The sequence below is a fragment of the Dendropsophus ebraccatus genome, chromosome 6 (assembly GCF_027789765.1).
Source record: "Dendropsophus ebraccatus isolate aDenEbr1 chromosome 6, aDenEbr1.pat, whole genome shotgun sequence".
Taxonomy (NCBI): Eukaryota; Metazoa; Chordata; class Amphibia; order Anura; family Hylidae; genus Dendropsophus; species Dendropsophus ebraccatus.
This window is the reverse complement of record NC_091459.1, coordinates 110,894,874-110,920,593: the sequence shown is the minus strand read 5'-3', so window position 1 is coordinate 110,920,593 and position 25,720 is coordinate 110,894,874. Positions and strand designations below refer to the sequence as shown.

The 25,720-nt window shown below is 42.2% G+C and overlaps 1 protein-coding gene and 1 long non-coding RNA gene across 5 annotated transcripts in view; one reads left to right on the top strand and one right to left on the bottom strand.

Moving 5' to 3' along the window:
• Positions 1-25,720, bottom strand: part of EPHB1 (EPH receptor B1) — a 244,583-nt gene that overhangs the window by 174,975 nt on the left and 43,888 nt on the right. Inside the window, exon 1 of one of the 4 annotated variants that reach the window (XM_069975674.1) lies at positions 12,205-12,226. The exons of the other annotated variants lie outside the window; for them this stretch is intronic. Within the exon in view, the coding sequence (XP_069831775.1) occupies positions 12,205-12,211 (7 nt within the window). The 5' untranslated portion in view covers positions 12,212-12,226. Of the gene's footprint in view, positions 1-12,204; positions 12,227-25,720 lie in introns of those variants that run through there. 4 annotated transcript variants of the gene reach the window in all.
• LOC138795002 (uncharacterized) lies at positions 12,772-14,754 on the top strand. The gene is made up of 3 exons (XR_011363549.1): positions 12,772-12,850; positions 12,946-13,455; positions 14,112-14,754. It is a non-coding gene; the product is annotated as an uncharacterized lncRNA (long non-coding RNA).

The window sequence follows — 25,720 nt, the reverse complement described above, 5'->3', positions numbered from 1 at the left end:
GGATAGATCGGCGGCATCACGTGGAAGCCGGTGCCGCGGTCCATTTTTTGAACCGCGCCCCGCATCCCGTAAACGGCGCAGTTCTATGCACGGGTCCCCTGCCGGAGCTGATGCGGCTTCATAAGAATAAATGGAGCCGTGTCATACAGGGGTAGGGGATTCCACCCACCGGGGGCGGGCCAGCCCGCCTCCTGTGCTTCAGCTTCGGACCCGTGCAAAGAATGGCAATATATCCCTGGATCAGATTAAAGAGGATGTACCTGATGGTACATCCTCTTTAAGACCCCCCTCTTTTGCTAAGCTTCCTGTTTGACATGTACCACGGCTAAAAGGGGAAAGGAAGAGTAAACTGGATCCCTCTGGGAACCCCATAGAAAACTTTTTTCACCCTGTAGACAAAACAGAATCGATAAAAAAAATACATAATGCTATTATTGTTTTTTTTTGTATTAGTTTTAATATTCTATCATTATTGTCCTTACAAAATATACTCTTCCTTTGAAAAATACATAAAAACATATAGGGGGAGATTTATCAAACATGGTGTAAAGTGAAACTGGCTCAGTTGCCCCTAGCAACCAATCAGATTCCACCTTTCATTCCTCACAGACGCTTTGGAAAATGAAAGGTGGAATCTGGTTGCTAGGGGCAACTGAGCCAGTTTCACTTTACACCAGTTTGATAAATCTCCCCCAAAGCATCATAAATTGATTTTGTAAATAGTTTTTTCCCTATTCACAACAAAAATGAATGTGACATTTTGATAATTCCTCCCTGGAATCTGTATGTATTATACGCACACTGTCCATATAGACATGTGACCTAAATATGGCCAATCACATAACGGCTAAATCAGCTAAACTCAATGATGCCACGACCAGAAAAGCTCCCACAATGCATTGTTCATCGATAAACAGAAACGTTACATTTGTAAATGCAGTTTTCTATCTAAATGATAAAAACAACTACAAGTCAGTTAGAAGTACAAGATAAACAATGCAATATCTTTATTAAATATTATTATTATAATATTAACCCTTTCACGACCTGGGGTCATTGATGCCTCAATGTCCAGGCCGTGTTTGGACATCAGCTTATGAGATCATAATGGTCCCATAAGCTGATGTCCGTAGGTCTGCCCCCTCTCCTCTGTCCCCTGCCGCTGTTACAATCTTGTGACAGCGGCAGGGGAGAGAGGGGAGGGGGCAGATCGCATGGGCGTGCTCCCCGCGTGCCCAGTCTTCACTCCCTCCCCCCGCTAGCCCCCGCAGCTCCTGCGCCTGTGTCATCCTGGATGGTTAATTAACGTCGCTGCAGCCTCAGGCATAGGCTGCAGCGACGTTAATTAACTGCCTAGCGGCGGGAGGAGGTTAAATATTAATATTATTTTTATGGAGATTTAAAGGCGCTATTATAAGATTAGAAAAACATTGCTGCCTTCTTCTAGAAACAGCGCCACTCTTGCCCTCACTTTGTGTGAGGTATTGCAACCGACTTCCATAAAAGTGAATGGAGCAGAGTTGTAATACCGCACACAACCTGATGACAAGAGTGGTGCTGTTTTTGGAACAAAGCAGTTATCTTTTTCTATTCCTGGATAACCCCTTGGAAGGCCGTACATGTGTTTTTAAAGGGGGGATTTTCTTTAACACCACTAAAATGGGTTAGACATAGCATTATGCAGTATATAAAATGTTTAAGCACTTCATAGTAAAGAATGGGAAAACCATTACCTAGTTTTAGTGATGGATTGCCCCTAATACACAAACTATGAGGCCCCTTGGTTATTACCATCACCTTGATGTTATTTACAAAGCCAGCTCAGGATGGATTATTTTCTATATGTACCATGCATCATATTGAGGAGAACACCGGCTTTACAAGCATAATTGCACGGCTATTTGTTTTATGATATTGACAATCACACACCCCTAAGAGACCGGGCTGGAAAGAAATCAATACTTCACATGTAATTGTTTTTTAGCTGTATACTTTATATGCTTGTGTACAAAGGCTGTAAAAAAGCTCAGGAGAAATGGCCTCTGCTCAGATCGAAGGGAAGAGTCAACACTTCCAGATCCGGGGATGTTTGCAGACGCGGTTTGCGCCAGGTTCCTTCTTGCATTGCCTGGATACTGCACGCAGGCCGGGGAATTAAATACATGCTGGAGGTGCTGGGCGCATAGACACAGATGCTGCCAGTCATTATTGCATCAATCACTCAGGAGAAGCGGTCAAGGGCTCGTGTAGGATTACATCGCTCGCCTGGTTAATGAGGGACTGGCGATGAAATGCCGAGAAGACTCATCAATCAGGACAGCCAGGAAAAATTGCTTACTGATTGGAGTGAGATTCCTGGTGGCGTCCATAGTCACCAGCCTTAATTTACACTTTTTATTATTAATGCTGTGTAAAGTCATTTATTATTAACGCCTTACTGTAAGTGCACAAGGGACTGAGCAGACCCAACCACCCCACAGCAATGTATTATCCACACAGCCATATACTGGCCCCACGACAATGTACTATCCACACTGCGATAAACTGGCCCCACAACAATGTACTATCCATACTGCGATATACTGGCCCCACAGCAATGTACTATCCACACAACCATATACTGGCCCCTAAGCAATGTACTATCCACACAACCATATACTGGCCCCATAGCAATGCACTATCCACACAGCTCTATATCCGCCCACAACAATGTACTATCCGCAAAGCCACATATCCACTCCACAACAATGTACTATCAACACAGCTGTATGACCGCCCACAACAATGTACTATCCACACAGCCGTTCACCTGCCCCATAACAATGTACTATCCACAAAGCCATATACCCACCCCACAACGATGTTCTGCAGCTCCGAATGTTCACGCGTATAAGGGGAAGGGTGAGGTAACTATCGGATGAACAATCATTCGGCTAAAAGTTACTAAAGGTGTATTGGCATCTTTAGACTAAAATCTGCTATGCCGGCTACTATTGGTGGGTATGGACAATTGTCTAAAGTGTGTAGCATAAAGAAGGGTCTTCCTGACTACATTGTACTAGGAGAGAGAAAATATTGCCAGAGTTGTCGGGCAGTTGCTCACCCCTACCCATAGAGAACACATATACACTGCCATGCCATACATTCATGTGTATGCGGAGGTCAGGAGAGAAAACTGTAGGGCAAACAAATGAAAATGCTAGGGCTTCATGTGCTTGATAATACCCTAGATCTCATACCCCAGGGACTATGATGCTGTCAGTCCGGGACAAAGGCTTGTGACCATAATAAGGAGACAGAAATTCGCCTGTATTACACTCATCTAGAACCAAGGGTATATTAACAATGGACCAGCTGTAGACATTTGACCGACAGTGGGCTTGCTGGAATTCCAGACCACTTTGCTGCTATGTGGAGGGGCGATAAGTGGCCACAAGTATATATAAAGCGAGAAAAGTCCTTTGTATCCATGCCCAATCAGGTGTTAAATTTCCAGCCCGGCTCACAGTGTGTGAATACTGCTGCAGAGATTGGGTTATACAAAGATCCAGATGTGTGCATGTTCTCGCATGCAAAATACCCCATTAAGAAGGAAGACTGTTCGTTTTCTCTCCATCTGTATTTATGCAGCCCTAAATGATGGAATATACAGGCCTTAATTCAATATAATGTAGATTGTATTAGAATAAATGTAGAGAAATGCCTGTGCATTCTGTCCAGAATGCACAGGAGACGGAGAACAGCGAGATGAGCTGACACAGATGCCTGGGTTTTTGGCAGACTTTCCTTCATGAATGTCTTCCTTTAATTCCAAGAGCCTTTGTTACAACCATCTGTTCCCTTCCCCTAATTAGGACTAGGACAGAAAGCGGCGCTTACAATTACACCAGTGTGAAGTGCTGGGAGGCAGCGTAATGTGGTGCCTGGCCCTGGAGTCACTATTCCTTGTGTAAACAGTAATCTGGTAATAGATTACTGATAACTGATAGGTAATTACCAGGAAATACACAGCTTATACTGAGAACCCTTCTCAGCCATGCCAAGCGCTCACATCAGACCCAGCCAAAAACATTTGTCCTTTGGACCCAATCAGCAAGCAGTAGCGCAACCTGCGAAATCTGTGAAAGACAGCAATGCCTTCCTAATCTTTTATTCAGGCTCCCGAAGACATTTGTGATATGTACAGACTAGTTTAACAGTTTTTTCCAGGAGAAGAACAAAAATTATTATCTTTATACCCCTGGACAGGTTGTCCCATTGCTAGCTAGATTGACAGATTGTAACTGTTGGTTCAGTAATGTCAAAGTTTTTCGTTTGGGTAGTTTCCCTAATGTTACACTATTAAAAATACTTCAGTTTTATCTATAAATGCTTCTGATTGCAGTTAAAAAAAATATATATTTTTTTACCTCTCTTAGCTCCCACTACAGCCATTTTAAATTGACAGGTGCTCTCCACTTCCTGGTATACATGATGTTTCATTCGAGGCGGAAACACCTGCCCAAGCATTGTGGGTCTCCCCTGCGGCCTGTGATAAGGCTAAGCAACCCTTTCTTTTAGAATGAAACATCATTAGAAGAAGAGACCACTGGGGACTGGACAACTTGTCTGGAGATGAGAGTATATAGCCCTTGAGAAGCAGAGAACTGTGACCAAACCCTTCAAGTGCAAGGAGCAGTGACCCAACCCTTGAGGTACAAGGAGAAATGACCCAACCCTTAAAATGTCACTGTCCTTTGGGAACACTTTTGACATGTCACAAAGACATGTCAAAAGTTTTGATTGGTCCGGGTCTGAACACTCCCGGGAGATTGGGAGAACGAGCAGGGAGAGGACCGCACTGCAGCATGTCCTTTCCCCGTTCTGTGTCTGCATAATCAGTCGGGCTCCATAGAGTTCCATTATAAACCCGACTGATCAACTGTGACCCAACCCTTTAAGTGCAAGGGGCAGTGACCCAACCCTTACGGAACAGGGAGCAGTGACCCAGCCCTTAAGGTACAGGGACCAGTGACCCAACCCTTAGGGTACAGGGAGCAGTGACCCAAACCTTAAGGAACAGAGAGCAGTGACCGAAAGCTTGAGGAACAGAAAGCAGTGACCCAAAACTTAAAGTACAAGGAAAAGTGACGCAACCCTTGAGGTACGAGGAGCAATGCCGCAATTCTTTAGGTAAAGGGACCAGTGACCCAAACCTTGAGGTACAGGGAGAAATGACCGAATGCTTGAGGTACAGGGAGCAGTGACCAAAACCTTGAGGTACAGGGAGCAATGAACAAATGCTTGAGGTACAGGGAGCAGTGACACAAACCTTGAGGTACAGGGAGGAATGAACAAATGCTTGAGGTACAGGGAGCAGTGACACAAACCTTGAGGTACAGGGAGGAATGACCGAATGCTTGAGGTACAGGGAGCAGTGACACAAACCTTGAGATGCAGGAAACTGTGAAATCACACTTGAAATGTAGAAACTAAACTGGTATAGGCATAACCTGTGAGCAGGGTCTCAACAAAGAGAGCATTTGGCCCGCTGTTGTGTTTTGGGGTAAAGCATGTGTCTCCTGGTCTGCACATGGCTCTTATTGGAGCCTACATATCTTTGTGTTAAGCAGATCCCTCTAGGTGCGAGCCAATGGTCTTGCACGTGTCTCTAGGTAAAGCATGGGTTTATGATCCTGTTTCTAGGTACAACATGTGTTTTCAAGCCTGCATGTGTTTCTGGATGGAGCATGTGTCTAAGGTCTGCATGTGCTTGCTCTTGGCATATATTAGAGTCTATCTTATGTTCTTCCTCCCTCCTCCCACACTTGAGCATCAACAAACAAGCTTCACAACACTTGATTCAAGGCCATTTCTGTGGTAACTTTTGTATTGCAGCTGCTTTTCGCTCACTTCACATGAACAGACAGCGCACAATGAACACTCACGACTGTCACCTCCTGGTCATCTAGGCATCTATGAATTGTTATCGTTACTAAACAGCTTTTTGTTTTCTGCATCTGGTTGCTAGAACTAGTCCTATCCTCTTATACATTCCAAGAACAATGTTACAAGAAAATATTTTTCCCAAGAAATCTGCTAGATATTCTCATTGCTGCTAAACACACAACCTATTGTATGTACACTACTATGTATGTGCCTGTGTGGGGTCTCGAATTAACTTGTACATTAGTACATTAGTGTTTTCCTGGACACAAAAGCTAAACCTTTCATTGTAAGGTTGTGCATCTACATTACAAAGCAACCACATTTTAGGCTGGGCTCACTTGCATAGGTATTGATCATGTAGGGAGCTACTCATATCTTCCTAAGATTAATACCCCGATGGTGGAGCCACCAGTAAAAAAAAACACATATTTTTAGATATTTGAAGTAGAAAAGTAAAACTCCTACAAGATACATGAAATGGGGTATTCTGCAGTATGCAAAGGTTCGACTGATAGATATTTTTCCTCACTTCCCCATAAAGATGGATATCTACCATGGCTGAATGTTCATGTGTCCGCTATGGGGAGGGGTAGGGTGTAGCCAGACAGGTCTGGTGCCCTCCTAGAACAGTAGGGTCAAGTCATGAAAATTCAACATGCCCGACAATCTCTTCACCTACGTCATCATCTGTAGGTACAGTGTCACGAAGCTCCCATACACCTAAGACAGTCAGTACCAGTGGGTTCAACCAACTTTTGTCTAATGCATGGGCACCTTATAACCTCATCTAATCCGTGCAGTACTGTGTGAATGATATATGTTAACATTTTGGTCACTACATAGTCATGTCTGACCAGTGAAGGTGAGTGCTGCACCACAAATCTACTAGACCGAGACTAGACAGAGAGCATCAATACATGTAATGGATAACCTAAATAACTGAAGGAAACCAGACTTCAGGATATGCATGGCTTCATATTATCAATCTTAAAGGAATGCTAAATCTAAAACCTAAACGAATAGATGACCACTTGACCCAGGCCACAATGTTTATGGGCAGCCAATATTCCTCAATAGCATGCCTCATTGCCATGCACTGAACTAACATAATCCGCAAAGACAATACCACTTGATGTCTATATAAATTCTTCTTGACCATGACAGTCACTGAACAATTGCGTAGCCCGCATTGGAGTGATTATCATATTCTACACCTCCCTTTTTACCATTCACTAATCTAATATCAGGCTGTGCTTGGTTGACTTCTTATATTTCATCTTCCCACTGGATTTTCTCGAGAGCATCTCTTGCCTTGGAATGTGCTTTAATCATTCTCTCAAAAGAATTTCTGCACAAATTAAACTTTCTCTCCAGGGATGAACATGGAGGTCACTGGGTCATTCATTAACATTTATAAGACAGGTGATGACTAAGATGAACAAATTTACCTAAAGTCACGTTCTTCATTATCCTGCCCAAGACTTAGAAAGAGAGATAGAAAAAGGTAATGCATGTAATGAGTAACTGTAGGAAAGCAATCTTTAGTATATAAGTAGCTGGAAAAGTATAAGGTTATAGAAATGCTAGACCTAATGTCTACCTTTTCTATATATCCTGTGCTTGAAATCTGTATTTTTCAATGGGAGCAGCCACCTCTAACTAGAAGATGTCTGCCTGCAGTGCTTTATGGTGTTTTTTTATTGGATAATTGACAAGACGTCCAGAACCCCCTTCCTCGGTTATTAGCATTATATTGCTTCTTCCCACTGGGTCAGTTTGCTAGGTGCTGACTGTGCCTTGTTTTATATAGGATTTTGCACTTTTGTAATACTGTACAATGCGTTTAGCAGCATTTCCCTCCTTTCATAGTCAGGCCTAAACCCGAGATTGCTTGGGGCTTAATAGCTTCTACAGAGAAACTGTCTCAACCCGGTGATCCATCCTTGCCCCCTCCTGACAAAGAGAAGAAGATAAAGAGGAGACAGAGGTCTGTACAGAGTCTGTGAGGAGAAGATGGGTAACTACCCTATAGCTTAGCCTAGAACCTTCCAAGGCTTCAAGACAGCCCTAGAAACAAGGTCCTGACAACCTTCTTTACATGACCTCAAGCTCAAGTGAGGATATAGGCTTTGGGATTCACTGGGTTGTATAATATTAGAAAACAGAGGTTATTGATACAGTTCAGACAGCAACTCCTAAGAATACCTCTCCTAAACAAGGGTAAGCCATGCTCCAGCCATGCCTAAATTGCTGCGGAAGAATTACATGTTCACTACCTCAGCATCTAGTATACCATGTGCATCATAATATCGAGAGCATCCCTCATATCAATAGGCCTTTGCACCTTTGCAAGACGTCCCCAATGGGAGCTATCACCACCTAAATCACATGTGCAGTACCCTTTCACTGTGTTAACCCATTTAGGTTGGGGGACTCTGTAGAAGCTGTTGTGCCAGTATGACAACATCTGTCACCAGCATAGGAAGACAGGTCTCAGTCATTTCACAGGTGTGCACCCTCTGGTTTGCCACCATACTTCAGGTGATAACAGAGGGCAATGTGTCTTCTTTAGGAGACTACCAAACTGGCATACAGTAATACAGGACTCACCGGGAAAAAGGTAAGCAAAATAGTTCTTCTCCAGAAGGAAAGAAGACAGCTCATTAGTGTCACCTATAGGAGGTACCCTCCCTATTAGTCACTATTCATCCCTTAAAGCAGGGATGGGAAACCTTCATCCCTCCAGCTGTTGCAAAACTACAATTCCCATCATGCCCGGGCAGCCAAAGCTTTAGCATGATGACAATTGTAGTTTTGCAACAGCTGGAGGGCTGAAGGTTCCCCATCCCTGCCTTAAAGAGTCTTTAAACAAGGAGAGGGATTATCAGACCAACCGTAACCTCCTCCAGTTTGTATTCCTTGGAAGACCCTTATAATACATACCTCAGGTCAGGCCATTAGGGTAAGAATGGTAATTTTACAGCCGTCTTCATGAATATTACCTCCTTGACAAACGCTTTTATTTTATACTTCAATAAATTACAACCCATAGAGGGAAGCCCTATTGTGGGTCTCTTTTCACCTGTCTCCCTAAGTCAATTCGGGCAGGTAAACCGTGCCTAGGAGCAGCGCTGAGTGAAACAGTATGGAATATAAAAACAATTATAATAATGATCCAGACACGCTTGACAGTAATGGGAGGTATCAAAGTACAGAATCAATTTACATCAATCATAGGGCATTGCTTATGGAAAAAAATAAATCTCTTAAAGCCTGAATTTGCATAGATAATGGAGGAGGGAAAGGTTTTTTCTTTTCTTAAAAGGGTTGTTGGAAACTTTGTTAATATCCCAAAAATAACTGCACTAGTCATGATCTAACATCCTAGTATGGAATAAGGCCATGTTCACACAATATAAGTTAAGTATTAATCATGGCCGATTTGCAACAACGGTCGTGATTAATATAAAAACTTACATTGTGCTGCCATCTATGGAATCACGGCCAGAGTGTATACAATGACATGTCAGTTTTCTGCGGCTGCACGCCCCATTGTGTGCAGCAGTGAATTCGGATGCGGGCGCACACTGTTGCGCCAGCCGGAATGATCTTCAGTACACCGGCTGTTCTGTGACCCGGCCAGATCACAGAATGGCTGGTGTTACACATAGTGTGAACATGGCCTAAAATGATGGTGCTCAATGGAAGCACTGGTATATAAACCTACAGTATATGGACATATTGCTGTATATGGGATGCTACACGTACACTATATAACAAGCCCCCAACCCCCATTGCATTATAAGTAACCTATACCCCTTCATAGGCTAGATACAAGCCATCTGTAGTGAAATGATTCCCAATGTTGCACCAGATAGGGTTTAGCTTTTAACATGGACCCTGTTCCCATTCTACTTCTTTTTTGCGCCTATAGGGGGAGTAGGAGAGCTGTGTAAGAATGTGCACAAGTGAACAGGAAATTCCCCACTTCCATTAAGACTCCTTACAGTTCAAAGTAGACAGATCCCCAGGCACCACCACAAAGTCTCTGCGATGAACTTGAGATGACTGCCCACCACTTTGTTGCTATGATAGTCATGCAGAAGTCATCCAAAGCACGATAGCTCCAATGCAAACACTTTATCAAAGTGCAGATGGCAACGTTTTAGCCCCAGTTGGCCTTCATCAAGCCAGTTGTCTTGGCTTTCTCCATCAAGACTCCTGATTAGTTCACAGAGACAGAATGTGTTGTTTATTTGACCCTTGCCCTTGACCTCAATCCCTAAAGTACCATTATGTCCTTTTAGGACTTAAAAAAAAAAGCATTAAGTGATTAATAATTAAACGTTTTACAAAATTTAGCTTCTCTTTTGATTTTGCCCTAGTTCTAATAAATACCAAATATATGAATAAAATTGGTGCAAATAGAAAGCATTATATGACTCGGAAAAAAAATTATTATAATAATAACAAATTGTCAAATGATAATGCTGGTAAAGCATACGGATATACATAACTGCCATCTCCGACATGTCACAAAGGAATATGGCTTCAGGTCTTACAACGTGAATTACTCCAGAAGCATTTTTTGTTGTTGAATTTTGATTCCCTAACAAATTTTTAGATTTTTTTTTTTTTCATATTCCGTAACCTTTAACTTGCACATTGCTGGAGTAGGCACTATGGACTTTGTATTGTACCTTCCTATGGTACTTTTATTATAGGGGACCATACAGGAGGGGTCATGTACTGGGTGCAGGATAGAGTACCAACAAGCCAAGGTTTGGCTTGGTTATTAAGATAGAAAGTAAGGCTATGTTCACACAACGTATCCTTTTGTAAATTTGTAAATAGGCAACAACGGCCGTACTTTTTACGAAGATATAAGTTGCCTAGTCTTCTATGGAATCCTGGCCGGAGCGTATACACATAGTATACGCTCTGGCTGGGATCTCTCGCGGCACCAGAGAAAACTGGCATGTAACCCTGTAAGTGCACACTATGGGGCGAGCGTGCAGGGGAGAGTTCTAATGCAGGCACGCACGGATGAGCCCGCATCAGAACTCTGCGGCTGCAAAGATCATCCGGCTGCAGTACCGGCCAGGATGATCTTTTCATAGACCGGCCATTGCATGACCCGGCCGGGTCACGGAACGTCTGGTCTCTTACATTGTGTGGGTTCACACACAGTATATTTCAGTCAGTATTTGGTCAGTATTTTGCAACCTCAACCAGGAGTGGATTGAAAACACAGAAAGCCTCTGTTCACACAATGATGAAATTGAGTGGATGGCCGCCATATAACAGTAAATAACTGCCATTATTTCAATACAACAGCCGTTGTTTTTAAAAAACACCAAATATTATCGGTTATATGACGGCCATCCACTCAATTTCAACATTGTGTGAACAGAGGCTTTCTGTGTTTTCAATCTACTCCTGGTTTTGGTTGCAATATTAGGACCAATATACTGACTTAAATATACTGTGTGTGACCCGGCCGTGTCACAGAACGGCCGGTGTCAGTAAAATTAATCCCAGCCGGTACTGCAGTACCGCCTGGATGAACTTCACTTCTTTTGATTTGGAATGCAGGCACATTCGGGTGTGCCTACATCCCAATTCACCATAGCACACAATGGAGAGTGTGGCCAGAGCTGCACTTTCCATTGTATGAACTGACAGTTCTGTGCAGCCGCTTTTTATTGAATGGCGTCCGCACAAAACTGACATGTCAGTTTTTTGGGTGGCTGCTAGGAATCCCAGCCGGAGTGTATACTATGTGTATACACTTCGGCCAGATTTAATCTGACTTCAATGCAACGTACATTTTCTATTAATCACGGCCGGAGATGTAATTTGCAACAATGGCCGTGATTAATAGAAAATATACGTTATGTGAACATAGCCTAAGGCTGCAAGCTGAACCTTTGCCCTTAGCTACAGCTCTGCTTTGTGAAGTTGATGGTAGGCATCGTCATCTGACAGTAAAAAATAACCCTAGAAGCATGCCATCATGTCATTGCCTCAGCCATAAGACTGTACAGGAAAAGTACAAGAAAAAAAGAACAACTACAGAACAAACATTGTTTTCTGGATAATTATCTGTGTTTACTTATAACATGAGACGCGACGCAGGGAGATCAGTTGTTCGGCAGATTGCCATCAGCCTCTCAACGTAAACAAAGATTTGCATTGTAAAACAAATAATTTCCAATCACAAAAACAATACTTAAATGTTTTTGTTGTGACTTTTCAGCACTGTATCATACACACCTTCCATGCTGGGACACGCTCCTCAGTTAAAGGGCATTTCCTTTCACAATGGAACAAAAAAGCAAGGAAGCGAGGGGTTGTTGACGATCCTTTTTTTTTTTTTTTTTTTACTGTCCTGCTGGTGAAATCGCTCAGTGATCTGCTGTAATTTGTGACAGCACATGCCCAATGTCCCTGTAGCGCCCCCACAGTTAAAATTAAGCATTACAGTTAAAATCTATGTACTGTACATGTAATGTTAGAGGGCTATTCTCATCTCAATTAACATGGATAAACTTGCAGGTGTTGTCAAATTATACATGTTTGCAAATACATTCATTGAGCAAACTTGCCTCCGTATTCTGGTATGTCCACTCTTTCCCTCCCATTGTTTGCTTTAAAAGCACTGTACAAGCATTTTTTTTCCTCTAAATGTACTGTCTAAGAGATATACACTTACTAATCCCCCATATGCCTGTATTGTTTTTCCCTGTTGCCCCTGGTTACGACCTTCTTAGCGCATCATGTTGCTCATTAGTCTCTATTCTACGCAAGCATGGGGGATTGGGGGAAAGTGTATGCACTGTTGCATAGCAACAGCAAGGGCACAGTTCCGATAGGAAACCAGGAAGTGATCAGATCCGTGGGGGAAGAACAGTTCAGTGATGTAGGTCGTTTTACTTAAAATAAAACAGTCAATTTGTACTTCTCCTTGACATACATATATGGTTCATATCTGATTTTACCAATTTTGCTTTGTAGGAAAACCCCCTTTAAAAAAAGTGGTTTCTGAATCGATGATATGATTGCCAGAGGACAGCAAGCAGCTGATTTTGCCAAGGCAAGCCATAGCCAGACAGACATTTTCCCTGAAGTGCCCTCCGCCATACATTTTCAGAAGAATGACAATCCATGTAATTGGTGAACGACATGCGTCAACCAGAATAGGAGTTAGTTTTATAGAGAGGCTCTAAATTGTAGTTTATAGAGGGGGGTCCTGAGCGGAGAACCTATGTCCTTGATGGGCACTTTTTAAAAGTATCTTATTTAGCTACATCTAAGGGTACTATTACATGGCCAGATGAAGGCCCGTTAATAACTGTAAACGAGCGCCAATCTAGCTGGGCCTATTAAACGGCCTGATTATCATTTAACAAGGGCTGCAGGGACATCGTGGTGGTCCCGGCCTGTGACTGGCTGAGCGGCCTGAAGCTGGAGCGCGCGGGACCCAGGGAGAAGAAGACTGCAAGAGGAGCCCTGCAGCCTGGAAAGGTAATGTACTGTATATCGTCAGTCGCCGTCCGTGCACCGCTATTACACGTAGCAACTATAGGTTCAGACCTTTATCAACGATCAGCCGATGATCGTTGTCATCGGCTGATTGTTGTATTTATTACACGGAGCGATAATCGGCCGAATTGGGCCGATTCGGCCGATTATCATTCCGTGTAATAGTACTCTAAGGCTGGGTTCACAAAAATGAGGTTTATTACGTTTTTTTTGTGAAGGTTAAAAAAACTGATCAGTTTTGATCCATTTTTTTTTTCTATAATGGAAGTCAATGGAAAAATTGATCAAAACGGGTGCACACAAATGCATCAGTTTTTCTCTTTCAGTTTTTTTTTTTTGCAAAAAATGCTACTTGCTAGAACCCTACTCCCCTACAATGCAGGCAAACAAAAGTAGTCTAGTGTTTGCTGGTACAGAGGACACACATGATACTTAACTGATTTGGCTAACAAGGTCTCGGTTTCACTGGCGATTCTTTTTATATTGGGGAAAATGTACTCTCACCAGGCTGAATCCCACGATATGGTCTGTTGTCTCCCTTACTTCCTCTCTACCCATCACCTTTTTAATTTTCCCTTTGGTCCTGTCTGACTAATCCCTTGTTCTCATCTATCTTTCCTTTTCCAACCCCGCCACAGCATGACCCAACGTGAGCAAGAGGTGTTAGGACCAGCTCATGCGAAGAAAACCAATCCATTTATCATAATCCCATCCGAAAAGACACTGAAAATAACGCATGCCAAGGAAACGGCTACCAAGACGAGAGCTGGAGACGCGTAGAGCGAGGAGACACATAGCAAAAAATGTTACTAAACAAAAGGAGAATTAGGAGGACTGGAACAAAGGAATGAAAGAGATCTTATACAAGAGGAGAAATGAGGGGGAAAGGCTAATTTGGGGGATGGGAATTTCACAAACATTTCTAATCCCTTCTTCAGGATGACACAATGAATGACAGAGAAAAAGAGCGTTGGAGCAGTAAATGACTATTATAGCCGTCCCAGTTTAGAGCTCTGGGAGACAGATTGTGTGACATAAGGCCTGGTTTTAATGGTTGAAGGTTTGGGTTAGTACCGATGACACTGTAACAAATAAGGGGCCTACAATTCCTGTAATTAGTCTGTATTTATCCATCACAAACATGTTATGTAGGGCTGTAATGAATACTGTGTGCAGTATCCTGCTCGTTGGAGCTCATAGCCTAATTTACAACAGCCAAAAAGAAAGAAAAAAATTATTTTGGCTGTAGATCGTCCATCGTACACTTCACACACCACCATTCCATAAACTTTATATTAAAGTTTTCCAACAGATGATGTTCCTTGTGTCCTCTGTGCGGCTATGGGGACTATGGGAGAGATATCTTTAATTGTTATATAGGTACCTCTAGGTATATAGACATCTCAACAGCCTCAGTTTGGACAAGAAGAGCAGATTTGGGTTCCATAACCTTGCCTCCTGCAATAGTCACTAGGGTCAGCTTACTGAAGTTGTCAGATATTCCATATTTAACAATATATGAAAGAATGATATATTATGTATCTCTAATCTGTAGGCACCCTCTAAGTGAACCACTTAAATGTTTTAAAACTATAAAGTTGAAAGGCTGCCAAGAAAGCAATACATTTTAGTGGACTTCCTGCTAGTAAAATTATAGAACAATAAGGTTCCCATACACTTTCGCGGCCCTCGGTGTAAGGTAAATGGGGCTCTCCCAATAGTCCACCAACATCATCTGTTAGTGGATGGTCAGAAGAGCCCTTATGCAGAAACAGGGGTCGGGCTTGATAGAAAATCACCGCCCGACTCCTTTGTTTCGGGAGAGATACGCCACAGTCAGGGCTCTCTCGCTGCGGCTTACCCCTTCCCATAAAAAATAATGCTGGGACGCTTGGCTGTGCCGAATGTTCCTGTGTATGGGGAGGACTGGGGGAGATAACTGGCAGCTGAATGATTGTTCAGCTTCTCATTTCCTGTACATGAACAAATTTTAGGTGCCAGCACTTTGCTAATTTTGCATCATGATCAGGTTTAAACTGGTCTGCAGAGAAACATGTGGTTCCCCCAATGGGCCCCTCAATACACATCTCTGCATTTTGCATATAAATTTAGGGTGGACCCTACACACCTAAGTAGTAATATGTGGAAATAAAATATATTAAGTAACCACAGGGTCGAAGCTAGGGTGTACACAACTCATCATCCTCCCTAGCTATGACCCTGGGTTACCAGCATGTAAAGATCTAAAAAATAAAAATCTCATCAACATAAGATGAATTAACATAAGAAATGATCATCAAATTTTCCTCCAGAATCTGTTAATGATAATACACTCAACTTCACCCCAGATATCCGCCAGCCGCCTCACTTTTTTATTTTTAACAATCTGCTTTGGGTGCTTATGCGCCTACGATAAAAGTATATCCTCATTTAATCTACTTCTAATGTTTTATTGTTTATTTTTATTACATTTACATTTTTTACTGTTATTTTATGGGTATGTATTTCCTCTTTTATTTCCACATTAAATTTTAAATTATGCATAAAATAGTTCGTTCTTATTAAATGAGATGAAAATATTTTTTTTTTCTTATACCTTACTGTAGTCTGGTTATATCATTGAATATGTAAGGCTGGACTGCTAGGGGGCCATTGAAAGAATCCCTTCTCCCAGTGCCAATCATAGGGTTGGTGCAGGTGCGCTTTACTAAGTTAGCTTTGACAGGAGATCAATGCCTTGTCACTTTTGACTGTTTAGCATGGACTGAGCTTGGTTATGAGTGGACAGGACAATGGGTGTCAAGACGTGAGACCTTACTCCTCATGGAACACAGTTAATGTGATGATGCAGATTGCAAATCAATAAAACTGTCAGGATGAATCCATTGTAAATTACTTATACTGCTTGACTGACACAGGAAGTAATGCTATATATATATATATATATATATATATATATATATATATATAGTAATCAGGGGTTATCAGCATAGACATTGTATTGAAATATGAGCTGTATAGAGGGAAAAGGGGAGGGAAGAGACCTGAGGAACCCCAACAGCAAGAAGAAGAAAAAGAAGAAGAAGAAGAAGAAGAAGAGGTACAGCTGGGAAATACGCAGGAGAGAATGGTCAGAGAAGAAAAAAGTCCTCAGAGCTGAGGTTGGTGGACTACAGTATGATCTAAGAGTCTTTAGAGAGTAGTTGTTGATAGATTTAGTCATCAGGTGATGAATTGACTCTTTAGAAAGGAAATTTTTGTGGAGTGTATAGTTTGAAAACCAGACTGTAAAGAGTCCAGAAGAGAATGAAGGAAAGAGTAGAGATGGGTCTACAAAAAGGTAAAACATTCTCATGTGGTCAAGATCGAGATAATGCCTTTAAGAAAAATGACCATGCATCTTACTGTAATTCTGTATGTATCTAATCACCAATGTTATAGAAACCACTTCAGGAGAAAACTTGACCAAGTGGATCATGGCTATAGCGGCTGGCAAAGGGCCCCAGACATTCATTGTTTTAAACACCCAGACCATGCTCTGTTGGCTTTTGGATCAATACTTCGGTAGATGTCACTTGCTTTAACTGCAGAACTTGTGTAAACTTACACAGTAAGTACCAATACGCTAGTACGGTGACATGACTCCTGCTGGCACCTACAAGTACTAAAGCCTCTAATTAAGTAGAGATAAGCAAAAATTAAGTACGTTCAGGTTTGTCTGAAACCAAACCCCCGGCATTTGAGTACCAGTGGCTGCAGCCCTTAGGCTTTTGCAGGACTTCTTAGGGCTGCATCGGCAGCAATCGATAATTAAATGCCAACAGATCGGGTTGAGATGACCCGGAGTGTACTCAAAGTTTACTAATTTCTAGTGGTAAGCAAGCACATTTGGTGAAACATAAAGACAACCTAAAAACAACAAACAATTTTTGTGTCTATCAATAGCAAAGCGACCAAAAAGAACTAAGAAAATTTCATTTTCTGAAATTATTTTCATGGTCCTCAACTATAAATCATCCAGAACAACATTTTCATTTTCTGCTGCCATTAGGATGTACAAAAAAATCTCAGATTCTTTAGCGCTTTCATGACTCTCAGAACATGGTGGAGAATAACCACAGTCAGGCTGCTCTGACCACATGCACAGCTCACTGAGAACAGATCATTGATACTACTTACTAGCGTAAGGTAATATCCACCATGCCAAGAACTCAGCCTGCAGAAAAGCGGTAATGTACCCGCTTCATGCAATACGGCAATATTTCAATTTTAAATAAGTGCAAAAAAAAAAAAAATCACAGCACCTTGGAGGAAAAAAATGTAAAATAAAAATAAAATGTATCACATGAGTAAAAGGAACTGACAGACCCAGAAGATGAATGAGAAAGGTGAAGAGGCAGTAAGAGTGGGAGAATGAGCACGGCAACGGAAAGTAAATGCACTAAAGAAGAATGAGGGCAATACGGGATGAATATGTATGACAAGTTTGCTTCCTGTTAAACACATGGAAAGAAGCGGCTTATAAACACAGTCACACGGTTCTCTCCTTCAAGACTTTAAATCTGCTTCCAAGACTTAAGCAAAAATCCTTAATAGTTTGAAGAATTGTGCAAGAGTTCACCAAAGGTTATTCACAATGTAGTCATTGGGGTTAATCCGGGTCTTGAATGGAAGATGTGCCATTAGCCCCAATGGTTGACTAGACAACTTATCCTCACAGCCATACTAGAAGAGGGATGATTTACATTACAATGAGATTTTCCAATATGTTTCTTTTTGATATCCAAGGAGAGTCCTTGAGAATTCTGGCTTGGCTTATTACAATCCCAGTCATTTTTAAAGGCTCTTGAATAAGTCATTGGCGGAAAGCTACATTCCAGTAGGTGGCACCAGAGAGCAAACAATTTTTCCTTTAAGAGCACTAGTTTGTGTATTTATTTCCCAATTTTACTTACCACATAAATATCTTCCTATAGATGGCTGGTTTGCTGGTCCAATCTTTTCAAAAACATAAATGTGAATGTACCACTTCCATTTGTAAAATATTTTATACAACCTGGTTAGCGTCGGTGCATAGATCCTGGTGGCACTGTCCATTTTTCAAACCTTCTAGTGTTTCTCTATATGCAAACAGGGTTGCTGGGTGCACTAGAGGTGGGCCCAGTACACTGATATCTCCTCCCCTGGGTGACGTGGCCTTATGAATCAAGTCCAGCCCAGGCCTGGCTCTACCTCAATGCATCACCCAGGGGAGGAGAAATTAGTGCACTGGGGGTGCAGAGAACCTGGCAGCGGTTTGAATAACAGGATCTATGCCATGGATCCAACCAGGTCTTTTAAAAATATTTTTTACTAATGGAAGTGGTACCTTTGCTTTAAAGTAGACCTGTAACCCTCCCGTGCCGGGACAGAGCCCAGCCGGTCCTCCGGTGCAGACACATATACTTACCGCTTCCGAGAAGTCCTGGCCCCGGAGCCCATCCCGCTGGCAAGTTAGCCCGTCCAAAGCCCCGCGCGCGCTCACCACTGGAGCAGTCATTCTCTATGGGTGTTGGACTCTGGTGAGCATGTGCGCGGTTTCAGACAGGGATATCTCGGCGGCGGAATGGGCTCCGGGACCGGGACTTCTCGGGAGCGGTAAGTATATGTTTCTGCATCGGGGGGGTCGGCCGGGCTCTGTCCCGAAACGGGGGGTGACAGGTTCCCTTTAAAGTGAATTTACCATCAGTACATTTGCTTTAAGTTTTGCACATGGATAGAATTCTGTTCCTGGGCACTGGGCGGGGGGTGAAGCACTGGAGGTGGGCTGGTGCCCGGGAATAGAACAGCGATGCATGCGGAAACCAAACCACGGATCAAAAAAAGGACAGCGACACTGGCTTCTCTGTGCCGGCGCTGTTCTATCCATGTGCAAAACTTAAAGTGAATGTACTGATAGTACATTCGTTTTAAGAAAGGAATTTAAAAAGACCTGTGCTCATTAAAAGGCACGACTTCTTAATACATCTGCCACTTCAGTCATGGCTGCACCAGAGACCACCAGCACTATATAGGCAATGTAAAGGCCCCTAATTGGCCAGAATCTTGACATTCTTTCTACCCCCCTCGGTAGAACCCTCTTTTTTCCCCTCAGTCTTTGCATGCATATTTCACTTCTCCATCCTTAGCATTGATCAAATTCATCTTGTCATCTTCCCTTTTGTCTATTCATTACATCTTACACCGAGCATTTCTATGTCAAGAAATAGCTAAATTGCTGGTGTGTGCAGTGTGTAATCATTCCAGCTAAATTGTTACAACGCACTAAACAGATACAGATGTGCAGATATTCCGAATATCACAAGTGGCTTCACTGTGCTGCAGATGGGAATTCTAGCCTCGCCTCTCAACTGCAAATGTTATGCAAATGGAGTTTCTGCTTTCAGATCTCTTCTATCCTCTCTGTGTCTCAAAACATCTGGATATTACTTGTGCTAAAACTAGAATCGGTAATGCCCTAGAACCTTCTTTCTTATCCTGCAAACCATTTGCATTATCTCCTGTTTTCAAGAATTCCTATCCTGACTGCAGCCACCGGGTCCTAATCCGGGTTCTAGACTCAACCCAACCAATATCTATCATCTATCTATCTATCATCTATCTATCTCTAATCTATCATCTAGCACAAGGTGATATCTGAGCAGCACTCCCGCAGTCAAAACGGAATTCCGGTGCCTGTAGATAAGTCTTGACCATGGACTCCCAGTAAATAGCAAAATATATTCCAGGGCACACGGCTGAAGTTCCAAACGTGATAAAGTGTTTATTCCATCAAAAATATGTTTATAACATTGTGCAGCACAGCAAACTTAGGTATATGCATATACCTAAGTTTGCTGTGCTGCACAATGTTATAAACATATTTTTGATGGAATAAACACTTTATCACGTTTGGAACTTCAGCCGTGTGCCGTGGAATATATTTTGCTAATCTATCATCTATCTATCTCTCTATCATCTTTCTCTAATCTATCTATCTCTAATCTATTATCTATCTATCTATCTCTAATCTATCTATCTATCTTTCTATCCATCCTCTATATATCCATACAACTATATCTTTTTTCTATTCATGCATATAAATCTGATCTGTTTTCCTAGGCACTTTATGGCGCAGCCTTTACATTTAACCCTTTCCTGCTGCTCGGTCTACGAGAGGTTGCAATCTGTCGGAGAATTTCAGGAGAGACAGGAGCTGAGACGAGAGAGTACAGCAGATGGCAGTGCTTGACAGTGTGGCAGCGCCTATTGTTTAACTACTCTGTTTAGAAAGCTGTATTGAATTTTATTTTTATTTTTTTTATTTTTTAGTCCATATAAAAGACAGGAAAATATGTTATTTGCCTTGGAATATGTTAATGGGTCTCTGAAGGATGAGGAGAGCTACGGCGTAAAGAAGCAAAGTGAATAAGGGATTTGCTTGGGCAATGAACTAATAAAAGACACGAAGAAGACAGGTTTTAATTACTGTATTCATAATACCTTCTATTAAGGCAGCGCTCCTAGTTAGCGCAGTGGGTGGCCTTCCTATGAACCCGATGCAATGATTCTATACTGCGAGCAATCCAGTTTTTAGTTAAGACAAAACCTTATTTAATACCGAGCATAGCAAGTAAATGAGGCGAGGTTTGCAGTTTACAGGCGCTCTGAGGAACATCAGGCTCCGTGCAATGTATCTGCGGTGTGCGTTTGAAATATTAGGTATTCGCCTCTAATAGCTGTCCTATAATGGTAAGGATATTCCGTGAGGATGTCAGAAACACTTTCTTGTTCCTCTCAGCAAGTTATAGGTCAAACCATTAAAACTTTTCAGGGCTGTAAACAGCTCCCGCCATGCTGTTTGTGTCACTCATTAGCGCTGACACTTGGCAGCTGGGTCCTCATTAGCAAACGGGGAGATGGGGACTTGTGCGGACAGCAAAGGATTTCTAGAGCAGACTTCCATCCCTATCCATTAACCTTTGTGGATGTGACAAGGAGAGAAGGTGAAGTTAGACACACACACACACCTATCCTCTTGAGTGCAGCACAAAGGTCTTTGACTTGAATGGCTTCTGGAGAGGTGTGGGCATTGTAAGAGCCGGACCGTAGGTGACTCGATTACTACGCAATGAATAACAATCAAGAGCGGATGCCCCGGTAATGTTAGAGTAGGTAACCTTCTAGGACGTTGGGATTAATGGATATCATGCTGGGTTTCCACAAATATGTTCAGAATGTGTGGTGAAGGTGATGAAAGACACAGACCCTTTTTCCGTCAATAGCCGTACAATGGGATTTTAAGCAACATCACATGGCTATTGGGGGGAGGGATGTTTCCACCACTTCCAAAATGCATTCCGAACATATATGCGGAACTCCAGCCTTAGAAAATATTTGGATTTTTTATGTCCTATCTTCATAACCATTTCTGTAGTTGAAGGACTCCCACCACCCCCACCATCCAGGCTTTGAGTTAAATGTACCCAAATTGCCAACTTTGGTGGATTTTTGCTAACTCTCAAACGTGTATGGGGGCTTCTCAAGTTTCCCCCGACAGATGATGTCTGCAAAGGATGGGTCAGACATCTTGGATTTCAACTAAGAGAGAAGCTGCCATTAAAGCTGTTTGGCATTGGCATATCCCTCCCTAAAGTAAAACTGGCTCAGTTGCCCCTAGCAACCAATCAGATTCCACCTTTCATTCCTCACAGACTCTTTGGAAAATGAAAGGTGGAATCTGATTGGTTGCTAGGGGCAACCGAGCCAGTTTCACTTTACACCATGTATGATAAATCTCCCCCAAGGTCTATAGGGACTATTAAAAAATGTCATTACCTCACCCAGAAAAGCTCAATGCTGATAATTGGCCAGTGTAAAAGGGCCAGCGATCAGCTGTCGAATAAGAAATCTCTAGTTCTTTGGATGATTGCAACTTTTGTGTAGGCATTAAAATCATGGGTAGTCCCCCACATCTTTCCATAAAGGTAATAGGCCACACGAACAATGCAGTGATCATTTGTGCAGCCTAGGTCTGTAGCAATCCCATTGATCAGTCCTCATCTTTAACGACACATTTGGCCATATAAAAGGACCCTTAGTTCAATAAATACATGTTCTTTTAGAGATGAGCGAGCATGTTCGGTCGAACATGGTGCAGCTTCGGGCGCTCGATGAAGTTTGATGCTTGACTACTTGAGTACCCTGGTCTTCTCGGGTGCTTGGAATACAAAAAGCTTGTCGCACCTTCACCAATATTCATTTTCTGAAAGCACAATTTTTATATTTACAATATTGTATTTAGATTTATTACACTATTAGGTGGGTTTATTTCTCTTGGACTTTGCTGCGGTCAGTGATAGTGACCGACACCAGGAAGTGCTGAACAGTGGGTCCATGCACTATTGGAGCGGTGCAGCGGGAGATTGGGGCAGGTGAGTATACTTTATTTTTCTAGCCCTAACTGAGCCCATCTGCTTGTAAAAAAATAATTCTTATTAAACCCAGGTGCAAGTGAGCCTTTATTTCTACATTTCCAACACACTTCAAAGCTTTTGATGTGTTCTGAACTCGCAACTGGTTCGTATTCATAGCATCAAATGGTATAATGATATGAATTACAACACACAATATATAGTTTTTAAGCCATGGAAGTGCTGGGGTTTCTCAGTTTGAGTAGTCGCTGTTTCTGGTACAGCTTGGTCCTTGCACTCCCGGAGGAAACCTGCATAATCTCCATACAAAGCAATCTGTATTTACCTTCTCTTTTCTGATAAGTAAACTGTCTACCTATCAATTTACTTCTTATATAAAGCATGCATCATTGTGCAAAATAAGGATTTACATAATACACCTCCTAATATACTTCTACTGGAATAGAACATCTCATTGAAAGGGAAATCAAATTCTTCACAATGACGCAGGAATCTTTACCCTGCATTTCTACTGCTATAATGCAGGATACTGAGGGGGATGCCTGCATTCTGTTGAGGGTTTTAGTGTATGACCTTTAAAGCAACTTTCTAACCACAATCTGACCCCCCTAAACGATTTGTACTGTTAGATAGCTGCTTTTAATCCAAGATCTGTCCTGGGGTCCGTTCGGCAGGTGATGCAGTTATTATCTTAAAAAACAACTTTTAACCTTGCAGCCCTGTGTCAAATTGGTGTGGCCTAGAGTGTGTGTGCTCTAGGATTGTGACGCCTCTCCATCCCTCCTCCCCACCCTTTTCATCATAAGAAATGCCCCATGCAGGATTTTTCCTATTCATAACCTGTCTGAACACTGCACAATGATCCAGCACACAGGTGCTGAATAGGATAAATAGTTCTAGAAGCATTCCTAATGAAGAGGGCAGGAAGGAGGGACAGAGGAGTGTCGCAATCTTAGGGCACACACACTCTAGGCCATGCCAATTTAACACAGTGCTGCAAGTTTAAAAGTTGTTCTTTAGGACAATAACTGCATCACCTGCTGAATGGACCCCAGGACAGTTCTTGGATTAAAAAGCTGCTATCCATCGGTACAAGGGTTTTGGGGGGGTCAGATTGTGGGTGCAGAGTCGCTTTAAAGGGCCTTAAAACATGATAAGTGCTTATATGCCAAGCAGGAATCTCCCCCAGTAGGGAGTGTTACCCATCTGTAGACATCTGTTTCTGTTTTTTTTACCCCTCCTCAATACAGAACAGGATAATAATAGTAGGAGGGAGTGGGTGTCTTTGAGAAAGCCGCCAAGCTGGCACATGGAGTCTTACAAGCCACGCAATGGTCAAAGGATGGAGGTATTGATATAAGGGGCATGTATGGTAGTCCTTTTACCAACCAATGCTATCTCATTACTTTATCAACGAAGATCTAAAGACCCATAAACCAAACGCAACATATATAATCAACAATGCGAAATTGGCAAGCAGCTCCATATATTCCAATCTGTATAGTCACCATTGTACAGGTAGATGGCCTACCACCTTTCACAAATGTCGCCCCATACTCGTGTTTTTGATGGCAGCGATAATAAAAAAAAGAGTTTGCAACTCAGAAATTAATAACGTGTTTTGCTGTAGCCTTGAAAACAGAGGCAAGAATCAATAAATCTTGTGTAAGCGGCAAGCAGGTGCTGATCTAGCACACCATGATATTACAAGTCATCTGTAATAAGAGTGTCATGATGAGAAGAAAATAAAGAAGGAGAAATTGAAGCCTTAGAGATCCTAAAATTATTTTCTTATTAATGATGTTGGTCAAGTTGTATATAATTCCAGGGAAAAAAGTAATCAGCTCTCAGGTAAGCGGGGCCTGCTGCATTCATTTCCTGCTCTGCATGCTAAGTGGTTCTACCACCTGCTACGAGACTCTCTATACCATTCACTCGTCCCTCCATTTATCTCCATCTTGCTCTTTTTTGACTCCCTCCTGCAATGTTTCATCTGTATGGGAATAGCATATGTCATAGACGTAGATTAAGAAGCGGCAAAGTAATCATTGTCCTATTATTTCCAATGGAGCATGTAGATCCCTCATTTTTATGTTTGGTCTATGATTTTTCTCTAAATATACCATTTATCCATGGCATGGACCTATTGGGCTTAGTAAAATCATACATACAGGTTTTTGACCTTCCCAAAGCTGCGTTAAAGGGCATCTCCAGGATTATAACACTGATAGCTTGTCCACACGTTTCATCGACGTAAGTCCGAATAATGGAAGTTCCATTGATCAGAACAATCCTGTCCCGTTCTTTATTTGCATAGACATGTCAGCCTATCCAAGTGAATGGGATGAGCTATATTACAGATACAGCCACTTGTACTGAAGGACCATGTAAACAATGAAAGAGATAAGCGCCGCAGTCCCTTCATCAAATGATATGGGCTCCTGGAAGTTGGACATTCACCGATCAAACACTGATATCCTTCATTTTAAATATCTGAAAGAATGACAGCACAATGGATAGGATAAAATCTAAACACACATTAAAAATACTCTAGTGAGTTATTATTTCTAGTATTGTTTTCAGGGGGTAATGTTTCTCCTTGCAGAGACAGCCACCTGGCATATGAAGTCCTACCGGCCAGACATGCATGGATATGCAAATTAGCCCTTCTCGAGAAGAAAAAAAAACGTCTCTCTAGTGCCACCTATAGGAGGTTGCCTCTATTTATAGCATTATTACATCACTGTGCCCAATCACTGTAAACTGTAAACAAGCGCCGATCTGCTAGATCACGT